The 15,424-nt window shown below is 46.4% G+C and overlaps 1 protein-coding gene across 2 annotated transcripts in view; it reads right to left on the bottom strand.

Moving 5' to 3' along the window:
* GMPR (guanosine monophosphate reductase) overlaps window positions 1-10,735 on the bottom strand; it is a 45,320-nt gene extending 34,585 nt beyond the window's left edge. Inside the window, exons 1-4 of one of the 2 annotated variants that reach the window (XM_052812705.1) lie at window positions 10,357-10,735; window positions 4,346-4,465; window positions 3,582-3,665; window positions 1,856-2,029 (exon numbers count right to left, since the gene is read on the bottom strand). In XM_052812705.1, coding sequence (XP_052668665.1) covers window positions 1,856-2,029; window positions 3,582-3,665; window positions 4,346-4,465; window positions 10,357-10,443 — 465 coding nt within the window. In that variant the 5' untranslated portion in view covers window positions 10,444-10,735. The remainder of the gene's footprint in view (window positions 1-1,855; window positions 2,030-3,581; window positions 3,666-4,345; window positions 4,466-10,356) is intronic. The other variant, XM_052812618.1, reaches the window with a different exon arrangement.
* Window positions 10,736-15,424: the final 4,689 nt, after the last annotated feature.

Raw genomic sequence — 15,424 nt, 5'->3', positions numbered from 1 at the left:
AATTATCCCTGTGCAGGAGATGAAAAACATGAACTGTACTAAACCATGTTCAGAGAAAGGAGCTACAATCAGAGAAGGCAACTGAACACGTCAGGGCTGTATATGTGCTCAAGCAGGTGGTGCTGTCAGGACAATAAGACTTGAAGTAACAATAACCTTAGTCACAAAGCAGAGAAACTAAGCAGGTAGCTTAAGAGATGTGGGAGGTGGATGAGACTGGCTTAAGGACCTTGGACTAAAATCTGGGCTTGATACCTGACTTTGACATTGACCTCCTGTGCCTTCTGGGCAATTCATCTTGGTTGAGCTCCCTCCTCAGTCAGCAAAGTCAGCAGTCTGTGGGGAGGTGGAGGAGGGGATGACACACAATTTTCTTTCCACTCCTGATAGGGAAGATTTTTTTTTTAACTATGTGGTTTAAGCTCCCTCCCATAACTCTTCAAGCCAAAGAGACTGAAGTAATCACGTCACTAGGGACAATACTTCAGATCCAAAGCAAGGAACACCTCCTTCCCTCACTGCAGTGATCATGGAGCAGGAAGCTCAAAAAGCCCACATCTATCATTTCATGCTTCCAAAAGCCCTCCCCAAAGCCATGGGAAATATGGCCATACCAAAAAGGTTCCCACATCTGCTGGGAGCTGTTGAAGGATGCCTATTCATTAGCCTATGGTTACTCAGAACCCCACAGGCATTCCAGCCCACTTCCATTTTCCAATGCCATCATCATTCAGAGGCAAGAACACTGCCTTCCTCTGACATGGGAGGAAGGAATGTAGTCTCCCCTGAGCTGCTTGAACATGCAGTTCCCTATTGAACCAAGTCAGAGTGTACATTTATGACCATTTTTATTTCACATTTACTGTACATGTGTGAAACTTTGTGTCTGGCATGAAAAAGTGAGAAAGTGTTGCCTAAACACATGATTTTTTGCTGCACTGGCTTGAAGAAAGGCTGGTAGCCTCCTTAAGAATCTGCTGCTTGTTTGAGAATTTCTGCTGTTCTCATGAAAACAAATTCAGACCCATTTCTTCAAGGGCCCTGGGAAACAAGCAAGAGCAGTAGGGCTCTGCTGCAAGGAGTCCTGTATTGATGCAAACACCCTACTCTTAGTGCAGAAGGGCTGGAGGAAGCATGGCATTAATGCTCTAGAGAAGGATAGTAACATCACAGAAGGCGCAGGAAAAGCCCCAGCATTGACTGTTTTGCTCCCTGATGACCCTGTTCACAATTGCACAACACCCCTATGATTCTTATCATAGGCAAGGATTAGTCTACATTCAGCTGTCTTCATAGTGATCTAATAGATGGAAACAGCCATTGGCCTCAATTGGCCAGAAACATCGGCACATTCCCACAGCAAACCTTCAGCTTGGAATCACCAAAATAAATGTACACACTTTATGATTAGAGGTCACATCTGGTGTGGGAAGGAGGATGTGAGTAGGAAAAAAATTGGATGCACCCAGCCTGCCATGCCAACACCAAAGTGCTGTATCAGAGCACACATTGAACATTCCCACAGAAATTATCAGCAATGGAAGACTGACAATGCCAACACGTTATTAAACAGTCGCCATTTGGCTCAGAGTCAGCATCTTGCTGAACTGAAAGGGTAGATGAATAGGGCTGCCCTCTATATTCTTAGAAGGGTATCTGTCCCCATGTATTTGTCTAGAAGACAAGAAGTTTGAGTCAGACTTTTCTTTCCTTCTTTCTTTCTTTCCTTTTTTTACATGAGGAGTCAGAAATTGATGGAGCTACCTCAGAGCTTCTGATGCCTACCAACCAAACTTTGGGCCCTGTTCCTGGACAGAATTCCCACACTCCCCCTCTACCCTTTCTACACACTTACCATAATGGTGTGATCTGGGAACAGGGCACGGACAGACTTCACAAACTTCACAAAGTGCTCTGAATAGCCGTTTGCCACATCTAGGCAGATGTATCTGATAGGTGGAATGGCCTCTAGAATACTTGTTAACTTGTCCAAATCAGCTTTTCCACTACCTGAGCTTGCTGCTACATGCTAGAAAGACAGGGAGAACAAAAGGGAGCAGTAGTTTGTAAAAACTGGGATAAACACACATGTTGTATGTCCTTTTCTGCATCGTCTTGGGAGGACTTGTACTGGAAGCTAGTGAAAAATCATACTGTATAATATGAAATAAATACATTCCCAGGAATATCAATCTGTTACTTCTGTTTTGTTTAAAGGCTCTAAAATAAAGCAAAATTAGCATTTTATGAGCTCTTCATTCACAAGTGGATTCTCATAGGCAAATAAAATCACCTGAGAAGGATGAAGGCTCAGCCATACTCATATTAACACAAACACAGAAGAAGCCCTAACTTGGTGTATTTCCAGGAAGGCAGAGTGGCAAAATTTGGGGCACTGTCAGAGAGTGGAATCTGGGTCTTTAAGTTCATCAAACACTCCCTTGATCTACAGAATCACAGAATAGCCAAGTTTGGAAGGGACCTCTGGAGATTGTGTAGTCCAACCCCCTTGCTTAAGCAGGGTCAGCTACCATTGAAAACAATCAGATTTCCTCCTTTGTCTTCCTCTGAGTTCTTTCCAATAGAAAAACAGTTTCCACAGCTGCTGGCCCACAAAACCTCTGCAGAGATCCAGGGTCACAGAGCAAGTCAGTATTTATAGTGGCATATAAGCAACGCTGATGAACCTGAGTGATAGGCTGGCTTTCGGACAACACTGTTATCAATAGTCTTTATAATATAATTCTAAAATATGCCGCAGGTAAAGATACAATACAGCTGTGTGGTATTCTTTTGTATACAGAAAGATTCAAAACTACACTGAACTCTGAGGAGGAGGGGAAGCAGCCAGGCACACTCTTATACTGCCTTTCTGGTGCAGAGGTCTGCCAGAAGAACACAGAAATCTGGATATGAAAAAGTCGGAACTTAAGTCAATGTTTAAATTTACTAAATGATGTTTCCCTGTAATGGTTCAGGCTAGGACCCTGTGAACAAGTGGGGCAGCACAGCTACTAGTAGCACAGTGTGAGCTCTAATGCAAGGAGGTAAATGAAGGACACATGCTCTCACAACTTTCAATGCTCATCCCTGCTTGGGCCCAGCACCTGGGCCCCTCCAGCCCACAGGCTCTGGGTCCGCTTGCACACCTGATAGCAAAGACTGCCTAGCACGAGGACGTGCAGGGCCAGCTTGTGGTTGGGTTACTCAAGGCTATTAGCATTTATGGTCTTGGGTTTCTCTCTCACCAGTACTACCACAGCCCCCAACAGCAACAGAAGCACAGCAGTTGGACCTATTCCCAAGTATTTTCTTCTTCTTTATTCAGGATACTTCTCTGTTTCCATTCCAGGCATATATAAACTTTGCTTTTTTGCATCTTAATACAAGCACTTTCATAATGGACTCACATAGCTATTCTTTTTAAACCAGGACAAGCCACTTCCCTTGATGCATTTAAGAACAGCAAATATCTTCATTCCCCAAACCCTCACTTGACAACAGTACTCCCAAGAGACTCCAGTGTATGTGAGTTCAGAACAAAGCAATAAACCATAATAATTTACAGTACAAAAATGTACCTCAAGGCATTCTGGGTGATTGGCAGCAAACAGTTTCCATTCTTCCAGAGAATAATGCTTGTGAATTGCAGTGAACATTGCATGCTAGCAAAAATAAGAAAACTGATATTAATGTCCAAGTTAGTCATCTTTCCCTCAGCTGCAGAATAACAAGATATCAGAAATTCCCATTTTAAGTATAGGCTCATCCTGCTTGAAAGAGATAGTAACAGCAAGTAACAGACCAGGCAACTCCAAAAGGCTCTTCAAAAGTAACTTAGTGTACTTAGCCTACCTTTCAGGATCAGGTTTCTGATGTGTTTCATGAAGTTATGGTCAATATTTTGAATATGTAAGCACTGCAAGAAATTAAGGTAAGCCTTGAGGCCAGAGGCTAATTAACTAGTGACTTCTGACTGCTGCAGCTTTATCCAGTAACCTACACTTTCAAAACTGTTGTCAGCTAATCGTTTTTTTCTGGAAGGGAGCACAATATAGACCTCAAAACTAAGCTCTAGAAGCTCTACCTGAAACTGAGCTACACCCGAGATGGAAGCTTCCCAGTAAGCATCTCCACTGAAACTATCTTTTATCTGAAGCTCCGTCTCTGATAACTGTATTGCATAAAAGCACAGCTGCTTTGCAGTGAAATCACACCTTCTTGTTCTGGAGTTTTTAACTCATTCCCCCCTGTTCTCCAACAAACATGGCTAAAGATTAACAAAGGCTGGTCACTGTCACCCAGTGGCTTCCCAGTTGTTGCAGAAATGAGAAACAAGACTTACTTTTGCCATAACCACGGCCATTTCAAATGTCCCCACAGTGTCCATGTTTGCTACTATAATGGGAATTCCTGTGTATGTTTGCTTGGAGTTGCGGAAGGTGAAGGTGCGCGTGAGGTCGACCTGCAATGAATAGACAGACACACATTGGTTTAAGTAATTGATTGCAATCTAACAAGAGTTTTGCCACTGACTTCAGATACAGCAGGTCTGGACCCTGCTTCTTAATTTTCCTCATATTTCCCATTCTTCCTCCTTTCATTCCACTATTACCCAATTTATTTATTTTGTTACAACTTCTGCCTTCCAAATAAGAAAGAAAATATAAAAGTAAAATAATGTTTTCTGTGTTAAAGAGAGTTCTTGCTAAAGAAACAGAGAATCAAAATTTTTAAAAAGGAACAAGTCAGAAGGGGTTAGGAAGGAAAGAAAGGACAATGAGGATTGTAGCTTAGTTGACTCCACAGAAGTCAGAACTGGAACTCCCTCTGTCTCCAAGGCATAGAGGGCTTTGTCCCAGTCTTTAATGTAAATGACAGTATAATAAAGCAAGCTCTTACTTTTGGCTATGGTACCAGCACTCTTGTCATACAATATGAACAATCACACCCTGGCTTATTAAACCACGAGGCTGCTAGTTTCTAAATTAATTTCTTACAACTGTGTCAGCCCTCATCTTCAAAGTTATTTATTCTTCAGCATCCTCAAACGATCATGGTAACATCAGGCATTTTGTTCCTTACATTTACAAGAGGTAATATCAAATTTAGATCAGTTCCCACTGGTCTACTTAGCATCTTTCAAAAGGGGAAAAAAAACCCTCTAAGAAATGTACAACTGTAAGATACTAGGTTAGTCTCTTTAGTAACAGTGAAAATGAATGCTCTTTCATAGTTTTCATTACTCCTCACTTCAGCTTTAATCCAGGAACACTCAGAGACCTGACCTGAACTGAAATCTGTCACCAGAAAGGAAGCAATATAAAAAATATAGGACTTCGATTATTTATTTACAACATATTTTGAGCGCTGTCATATTGCAGGCTACATTCTGATTGATTAATATGGTGAGAGGTTTACTACTGATTTGTACAAGAGAAAGAACTTGGTGCCTCGGTGTTATATTGTGAAACAAGTTCTCATTTTTGTATAAGCTCATAAAGGAAAGGTCACTTCGGTGAACAAGCTAAGATACATCTTAATGGAGACTCACCCTTCTTCCCATTTACTATCAAGGAGGCCTAATTCTCCACCCATCACTGATGACATAACATTCTTATGGGAATTTCAGCTGCAGCTAACAGGAGAAAATAGTATGAAGAAGATAGGTATGAAATAAGTATGAAAATTCAATGTATTTTACTCCCTTTTAATGCAATTTATTAACTAGAACCAAGGAAAAAAAGACACAGTATCACACAACCAGTTCTACACAGACAATAGTACCAGAACCACTGTCTTACAGTTTTATGGAGGAAAAACATCTCTTTCAAACAAACTTAAGAAAGCAGAGAAGAAAAGTATGATTACAAAAAGACTGATGCAAGATGCAAAGCTATGCAGGGAACATAAGGCCGTTACTCTTTCAGCGATTCTCACCTCCACTTACTGCAACTTCTCATATGACTTCCTTTAGCCAGCCAGCCAGATGGATCTCATGCAATTATCCACACAACTGATAATACTGTAACTACAGGCATTTATGAGGGATAATTGCAGGGCTTCCCCTAATGAGGCTTTTGTTCTGTAAGAACAGGAGAAATGGCACACTGGGTTGGAGATGTTTATGTGGTGTCCTAGTTTTCCAAACAGCCAGGACCAGATGTGTGGGAGGGGATGTGGTGGGTTGACCCTGGCTGGACACCAGATGCCCACCAAAGCCGCTCTATCACTGCCCCCCTCAGCTGGACAGGGGAGAGAAAATACAATGAAAGGCTCATGGGTCGAGGTAAGGACAGGGAGAGATCACTCATCAATTACCACAACGGGCAAAATGGACTTGACTTGGGCAAAACTAACTTAATTTATTACCAATCAAGTCAGCGTAGGGTAATGAGAAATAAACCCAAATCTTAGAACACCTTCCTCCTACCCCTCTCTTCTTCCCCGGCACAACTTCAGTCCCGAATTCTCTACTTCCTCCCCCTGCAGCGGCGCAGGGGGATGGGGAATGGGGGTTGGGGTCAGTTCATCACACATTGACTCTGCTGCTTCTTCCTCCTCAAGAGCAGGACTCCTCACACTCTTCCCCTGCTCCAGCATGGGGTGCCTCCCACGGGAGGCAGTTCTCCATGAATTTCTCTGTGAGTCCTTCCCACGGGCTGCAGCTCTTCACAAACTGCTCCAGCATGGGTCCCTTCCACGGGCTGCAGTCCTTCAGGCACAGACTGCTCCAGCATGGGTCCCCCGCGGGGTCACAAGTCCTGCCAGCAAACCTGCTCCAGCGTGGGCTCCTCTCTCCGTGGCTCTACAAGTCCTGCCAGGAGCCTGCTCCAGTGCGGGCTTCCCACGGGGTCACAGCCTCCTTCGGGCATCCACCTGCTCCGGCGTGGGGTTCTCCACAGACTGCAGGTGGGTATCTGCTCCACCGTGGACCTCCATGGGCTTCAGGGGGACAGCCTGCCTCACCATGGTCTTCACCACATGCTGCAGGGGAATCTCTGCTCCGGCACACCTGGAGCACCTCCTCCCTTCCTTCTTCACTGACCTGGGTGTCTGCAGTGTTGTTTCACATATTCTCACTCCTCTCTCTGGCTGCAGTTTCTGATGTGCAGCAACTTTTTCCCCTTCTTAAATACATCATCCAGAGGCACTACCACTGTTGCCAATGGGCTCAGCCCTGGTCAGCGGTGGGTCCCTCTTGGAGCCGGCTGGCACTGGCTCTATCAGACACAGGGGAAGCTTCTAGGAGCTTCTCACAGAAGCCACCCCTGTAACCCCCCAGCTACCAAAACCTTGCCATGCAAACCCAATACAAGGGAACATAATAATGAAGCAAGTTTTGAAAGACACTTTCCCTAGCCTACCTTCCAGGGTCCCAAGCAGCTGATGTTTAGAGACCTTCAAAGACAAAGGTCTCCTCCAATCCATCGTGCTAAATAGCCACTCATGGACAAAGAACTTGCCTTGTAATTTTTTTAATCCTTCACACCTTTAACTTCTCCAACATCCCACAGCAATAAATTCCAAAGATGAATTATACATTGCATAAAAACTATGACTTTTGCTTGATAATGACATTCAGTGCTTCCTACTTCTTGTTTTGTGAGAGACAATCAACAGCCACTTCTCAGTTTCACCTTTTCCATTCCACTCCTCACTTCGTAGACTTCTAGAATATCCTCCACAGCTGCTTCTTCTCCATACTGAATAGTCTAGTATGTTTAGGTTTTTCCTCATGTGGAAACCAGTCGATACTGCTGATCATCCTGGCTGCCATTCTCTGTACCTATTTTAGCATACTATGCTGGTTTTGTGAAGGGATCACCAGAACTGTGTACTTACGATGAACATACTGAGGAGCATCACAAAGCTAACTTGTTTTCCCTTGTTCCTCTAGTAGCACTTCCGACCATCTCTTTGTCTCCTTCCTGAGTGGTAACAGCTAATTTATAGCTTATTGTTCTATGCATTATGATAAAATAACTTCTTACTCTAGGATTGCTCACCATCACTCAACAACAGTAAAAGTTTCTTTAGAAAGAAAATCATGAAATGTATTTTATAACTCCTGCCTAGACCTTCGACATGAAAGTAGGAGGACATTGGCTGTTCTGTTAAAGCTCCCCGGACTTATTTGAATTTACGAATTTAAATTAATGACTAGACTTCCTACAGGACACTTGTCTGGTGAACTTAAAATGGACTGCCTGCAGAGCAAGGTCCAGCAAAGGCAAGAACAGCAGGCTATGTGAGTACCAAGACTCCACAGACAGATAATGCTGCTCCCACTCCGATCATTGCTTTAACCAGTTTTGACACTTGAATTCAAGCTTCAAATTTTCTGGTATATTTTCAAAAAGAGGAAGCAATCATGGAAAATGAAGACAGTGCAAGGAATCAAAAACAAGTACCAACATAGCAGACCTACAAGAAGAGCTGCAAACACCCCAAACTGCCTCTCTAAGAAGCTGACTTAATCCTAGTTACTGCGTAAAAAGCTATCCTTGCGCAAAAGGAGGCATTCACACCAGAGCAGCAGACGCTTGCTGATATAAGCTTCAAAGCAGCAGCTTGCTGGGTAACAGGCACTGTAGTATGCTGCCTCTGTTCCTCTGCCAGAACTATTTATTTATATTCTTGTTTTGAAGCAGACTGGGGCTGTCCATTTCAGATCTGGCTCTCACAGACACTGTTTATTCCTGTTGCTACAGCCTCAGTGATGGTGTCCAATTTCTTAACCTTCATCAGTTTTCACTGACCCCCCTCATGACATGCACTTTTTCCTCATGTGAAATGTTTTTAACAGTTCATCATAGCCACCCGTTACAACCCTGCCATATCAGCTCATGTTCCTCCTATCGTTTTCCCTTCCCAGCAGCCCTTCTTTCCACAGCCTGCATGCAGCTAAATATACAAAACACTGCACTTGAAGGAACCATGTGTCACTTGGTGGAGCGCAGCTCCACCTGTTTGCCAGGCCAGCACAGTGAATTTTAAAGAAGGACCACAGGTCCCCAAGCAAACGGCTGGAAAGGGCCTACAGACCCTTATGAGCAGTAATTGCACACACTGAGGAGTTACTCAGCCAGGACACCGTTCTTTGTAAATTAAAAACGACTAGCCTAAGGTTAGCTTTCTACTGAGAGGGCCTCTCCAATCTTACACCTTCATAATGGCAAAAAAGTTTTGCTTCGTTGTTGCTGTCAAAATACCTGGCCATAGGCCCCTAATAAACGTGGCCACCCCGCTTCCCTTTTCAGTTGTGTCTTTCTACCTCACTTGACTTGTCTCGGTCTCTCTCTCTTACAACTCCGCTTCCCCTGGAGAAAAGCTTAATCCTCTTTCCATCCCCAGCACAACATAATTCCTTCATTAGTCAAACTAAATCCTTTGTTAACCTTGGGGTTACGTGAGGTAAACGAGAAGGCACCTTCAATCCTGAGGCAGCCATCTTTTTTTGTACAGGCAATCCTCATGGGATTTCCTGGGGTCTTTCCCGATCCCTGCTGAGAAGTAACTACAGCAACACCCGACTAACAGTGTTAGCAGGGACGCAGAGCCTCGGGCAGCCTTGGCTGGGGGGGGGGGGGGGCGGCGGGGCTCTGCCCACGCAGGTCACGCAGCAGCAGCAGGAGGCGGGTCGCGGGGGTTAACATAAGCGAGGCTGAAACGCACCCCACCGCCCCGGGGTGGGATCTCAGCTCCGGGCACCCTCTGCCGTGGGAAGCGCTCCTCAGCATCTTCGCCGGTTGTTTTTCACTACCGCTAGTTTTTTTAAAAGAGCATGTCGGTTCCTCGGTAACAGCACTGCCGGCCCGCACCCCCGGCTTCTGCCGGCCCAAGCCGCGGAGCGCGTAACCGGACACCCCCCGCCCAGGAGAGGGGCTGGCAGAGCTGTCGGTGTACCGCTGCCCCTACGGCAGGCAGCCCCCACGGACACCGGAGGTCACCCCCCGCTCAGCGCCGCAGAAATCCGCAGAGGCACCTGTTAGGAGCAAACAATCCTTCCCCCCACCCCCCGCTTTTTTATTTTTATTTTTGCTGAGGAGCGGGGGAGGACAGCGCGGCACCGGCTCGCAGCGCCCGCCACCGCCGCCTCCTCCGCTGGGGCCAGGGCTCGCCTCACCGAGGGGGTGGGGGGGGGGGACACACCGCGGGCTCCGTAACCCCGGCCCCCTCCTCCCAGGAGCAGCGGCATCCCCCCCCCCCCTCCGCCACGTAAAGGGCGTTTCGATGGGGGAGGGCATTGCTACGTTAGACTGGGGAATAAAAATAAAGCAGGGAGGGAAGGAGGGGTAAGGAAGTTAGGCGCTGAGAACGCAGAAAAAGCATGCTGGGTTTGAATGCCCCCACCTCTGATCTGCTTTTGAGGCTGCTTCTTTTAGGTCTGAGCAGGACATCTTTAAAGTCCAGTTTGAGGTCTGCGTCTACCCGGGGCATCTTGCTGGGGCGGCGGGGTGCGGGGGCCCGGGCTCTCCTGGCGGCGGCGGCGGCAGTGGCGGCCCCGCTGCGCTCGCTCCGCTCGGCTGCACCGCGCCGCCTGCAGAGCCGCGCCGGCCAAAGCCCGCGGGTCGCGCACGGAGCGTATTTATAGGGCGCGGGGAGCGCGGCGCCGCGGCCCGGGCCCCATCGCTTTATTAGGAGAGGGTTGTTTTTAGCTGAGTAGCCGGCCGCCCCCTCCCCTGCCCCTTCTCCCGCCGTAGCCACCCCTGCTTCTCCGCCGGGCTGTGCGCTCTGTGGGTTGTGGTGGGGGGAAGACGGGGACGCGGCGCCCGCCGGCAGCCGCCCGTGCGGGGCGAGGCGCGGGGATCGGTGGCGGCAGGGCGGCCTTAAGGGCAAAGCAAGGGCAGAGGAAATGGCGCCTCCATGTGACCGAGCGGCCGGGTGTGGGAGCCCGCCGCTGCCGGGCGGCCGCTGAGGCGCTGAGCCGACATCTTGCCCGCCCCCTCTCCCCGGGCGACGGTTGCGGACCGACGGTTGCCGCCCAACCGCCGCCGCCCAACCGCCGCCCGGCGCGGGGGCGGCCCTGAGGCGGCCGCACCGATGAGGGCTGCCGACGCTCCCCAACGTTTTTTGGGCGGCTGCCGCACGGCCCAAACCTTTGTGCCTCATAGAAGGCCAGCCTGGGCCTTATAAAAGGTCTCCCCGGGCTCTGGTGGAAATCCGACTTTCCGGGGCGCTCCGCTCTGAGCCCAAACGTGGCCCCCTCCCTGCCCGTCATCCTTCTGGTAAAACCGAGTGTTGCCGGGCTCCTGGGACCCTCCGAGCTGGTTCCGCAGCTGACTGCAGAGCAAAGGGCTGTTTCGGCGTTAGAAACGTTGAGAAATGTGCAGCTGGTTGGTCATAGGAGAGCAGTCACAGCACCAGCCACCTGGAGCTGCCTCTGCACAATAGTTTCCTATTTTAGTCCACGTAGAGAAGTAACAGGGAGCTTCTTTTCTGCCCTCCGTAGCATAGAGGAGCCTGATTTGTGACTATGATGCAATTTCAATGGCTAGCCACTGTTCAACATGCAGTTGCAAAACCCCCATGGCAACAGAATTACGTGTGCTGCGTCCATCTACATCCACTGGCACATGGATCAATGCAGGGTTATTGGGTATCATATGAGATGACTTTCACAGGAGCTTTGAGCCTTAAAGTCTATTTAATTATGAAGTCAGTGGGTTATAAGATTCAGACTTCTTTGGAAGACACATGAGCTAAGCCTTGTCAGTGACCGAAAACCGAAGCACAGGAGGATCATGGCTGGCTTCCCTTCCTCAGACACATTGCAGGATGGGGTAGCGCGGTCTTCTTTATCTGAAAGTTGCACGCATCTGGTCAACACCCTGCCTCCAGCAGAGCTCTTTTACACCTCTTTGCCCGAGTGTCCCAGATAATTCAGTATCGCCAAGCATGAGGCCTGGGCTTTACACAGCAGGCAGGGCATTTGAGTGCTTGCAGTTTTGAATGTCCTGGTTGAGAGGCCGCGAATCTGGCTTCCAGGAAGCCTTGAGGCTTCAGAACTCCAGATGATGTTCCAGGAGAGCCTTGCCACTGTGGGTATTTCCCACAGAAATATTCAGGTGAAACAGAGCTCTTTATAATTAGTCTCATCTGCATAAGAGAGGCCATTCGCTTGGTGGTTTCTCCACTGGATTCAACAATATAACAGAACTACTAACATTTATCCTTCAGATAGCCACATCTCCCACCATTTACTGTTCCGTAATAAATTAACATTTTGTTCCGGAGCAGAGAGTACTGATGAGAATGGGTTCTGTGAAAGTGGCATGCCTGTAGCAGAGGATTGAGAATGGAGAAAAAACAAATGCCTTCTGTCTGTGCCTGGCACCATGTCTTCTCTTTGCCCTCATGGCAGGCATGTGATGCTGAGAAGAAAGAAAGAAGCCACTGCGCTGCACTGTGAATGCAAAAGGTCAGCACTGTTGTGAGGAGTAGGAGATGGAGGCTAGCAGTGATACTTGTAAGCCCCAGAAAATCCATGCCTGATGCTGTTTCTCGTTTCCAGTATTTTAATTTTAGTTTCCACTCATAGAACTCACCATGCTATTTTTCTGTAGATTACAGTATCTACTAATACCCAATATTTTCCCCATGTACACGTACCAACAGTGGCAACTTTAACAATAAATTAAAATGGGTTGCTGAACCACCTCTGTCTTTTTCAGTGTCCTTTCTGAAGTATGAACACCAGAAAGGACATGATCAGTAGTTACATTAAGATCATAGCCAGAAATGAAGATCACCTCATTAGGTATCTTTGCTATTCCTCTGTACACCTGCAGTGATCCCATATTATCTCTTTGTGCTATGGAAGAAAGAGCTGTTCAGCCAGGCTGTATGCAGTTTCAGTATTTACCCTGCAAGTGCAAATGAGCTATCACTGATTTCAGAAATTAGCATATGTAAATTATTCCAGCTGCTTTCTTTCAGAGCTGTTCTTTTCTCTACTTCATTGTTTTGTATTTATACTTAAAACCAGATGGAACAATGCACTCAGAAGAGAACTTATCAGCCACTATAGCTGAAAAGAGCAATGCCAGTGTAGCTTCATAGGTCTTCCGACAGTTTCCTGCACTTGGTGTTTGTGAGAAGATGAAGAAGTGGTCATAATAATGCAAATAGTTATTACCATGTCTCAAGAAGTATCTATCTGACTTCAGCCTATGATTATCTAAGAGTTATTGTTGTCCTTGTGATTTTCATCCTGTTAATGTCATTGTAAATGCTGCTGTATTTCATAATAGAAATGAGTTCACGAATGGGATCTGGTGACAAAAGACATGGAAGAGGCAGAGGTACTCACTGGTGTCTTCACCTTGGTCTTCTCTGGTAAGATTTACCTCAGGAATCCCAGGCCTCTGAGACCCATGGGAAAGTCAGGAGCAATGAAGACTTACCCTCAGAAGAGCAGGGTCAGGTTGCAGGGGGGAAGGAGGGAAGGCTTCCCGAGGACTAGAAAAAGCAAATATCAGTCCTCTCCTTCAGAAGAGCAAGAAGGAGGAAGGATCTGGGGAACTGTAGGCCAGTCAGCCTCACTTCAATGCCTGGGAAAGTGATGGAGCAAATAATCCTGGAAACCACTTCCAAGTGCATGAAGGACAAGGAAGTGGCTGGAAGTAGTTGGCATGAATTTATGAAGACAAAATCATGCTCAGCTAAGCTGATTACCTTCTACGATGAAATGGCTAGTTTGGTGGATGAGGGGAGAGCAATGGATGTTGTTTATTTTGACTTTGGCAAGGCTTTTGGCAGACTCCTGTAACATCTTCATAGACAAATTGAAGTGCAAACTAGCTAAAAGGACAATGAAGTGGATTGAAAACTGACTGAACTTCTGTGCTTAAAGGGTTGTGATCAGTGACATGAAGTTCAGCTGGAGGTCGGCCATTTGTGGTGTATCATGTTAATTGTATGTGGCATTAAAAACACCCCTTTTTATCCATGCTGTTTTCTTCTAATTTAAATAAGAACACTTTCCTGACCAACTCCTTGGTGCTGAAAAAGACATTCAGTGATAACCTTAAAGTATGAGCACTTCTGAGCACCAGAAACACCTCTAGGGTGAATGCTTAATGAGGTTGTCATTATTTATCAACAGAAACTCAGCAGATGCACAGCTGACACAACTGAAGGCACATGCTGACTCCTTCACTGTGGTTCCTAGGAAAATACTATAGCTGCATATAGCTTCATACAGAGAGCCTGTAACATAATTAGCATGCGTGTTTAAGGAGTGTGGTGAGCAGTAGTGAAAGCATTGCTCAGCTGGCAAGTGCTCCTGCAAACTGTGTGTCACAACTTCCCAGTAAAATCCTGTGTCTGGAAAGAACAACATGCTGCAGGACATGTGCAATGAAGATCTTTCACTGTTAAGGAGAAGCAGTATGTTTGGGAAAAGAGCCTTGTTTTCCTTATGAGAAATTTAAATCACTTTTAGTGTCCTGTTTGAATCTGGGCCTTGTCTACACTGAATAGCATTTCCCAGTAGATGGATCAAGAGACCTAACTCGGCAAACCCTGCAAATGCAAGCAGAAGATTTCTTTTGGTTGTGGAGATAAGGGGGTTTCTCTGAACTATCACTAGTATTACAGCATCTACACTAGGGCTTTTGCTGGCCTTGATAGCCACCAGAAATGGGAGGAGTGGGGCTGACACCCCTGACTTACACAGCTGTGTCAAGCAGACTTCAGCCACATGTGTGAAGATCACTTGTTATGAAGTGAAGAGACTCCTACGCTATAAGTATTTTCACTAAATTCAAAGGTCTTTGGGTGGACCAGTAATCATAAGCTGAATCCCAGGCCCACGCTGAATTCAGTAGGACAACCTCTCATTCAAGGCACAGTTTACTTAGGAGTGACAGTATCCATTCCCATTTGATTTCAACAGATTTCAAATGCTAATTATAAGTAATCACAGCAATGAATAATTGAGACTCTGACCTTCCTTGGCTTATGAAATATGTTTAGAGTCTCTCTGTGCTGATAAATAAAATGGACCAAGCTCAATCTCTGTCCCTGCAAGGCAAGGGACATGGTGTTGCTCACACATAGCATCCGTTTAGATGCCATATGTGAGCTTCAAGGGGTTTCACTCAGACTGCATATTGGAAACATTCTGATGCTGTTCCCTGAACTATCCTCAGACTACCTGGTGGAGTGCTAGCTGTCTGGGTTGTCCAAGGGAGCGTGACACTGATTAAAGAGTATGGACCATTGCATGGTAGAGCTTATGGCCATGCACTGGTCCAGTTTAGTTTACTGCAGGGCCTTGCTGTTATTGAAACGGTCTGTAGATTTTATTTAAATGGGACAAAACCTGTTATATATTAGCCATTGTGAACTGATATTTCTGTAAATTACATCCAAGTCCCACATACTGTAAAAGAAAGTGAGATTCTCTCCATGGAAA

Source organism: Harpia harpyja, chromosome 1, assembly GCF_026419915.1.
Source record: "Harpia harpyja isolate bHarHar1 chromosome 1, bHarHar1 primary haplotype, whole genome shotgun sequence".
Classification (NCBI taxonomy): Eukaryota; Metazoa; Chordata; class Aves; order Accipitriformes; family Accipitridae; genus Harpia; species Harpia harpyja.
Note: the sequence above shows the minus strand (reverse complement) of the source record. Positions and strands in the feature narration are given on the sequence as shown.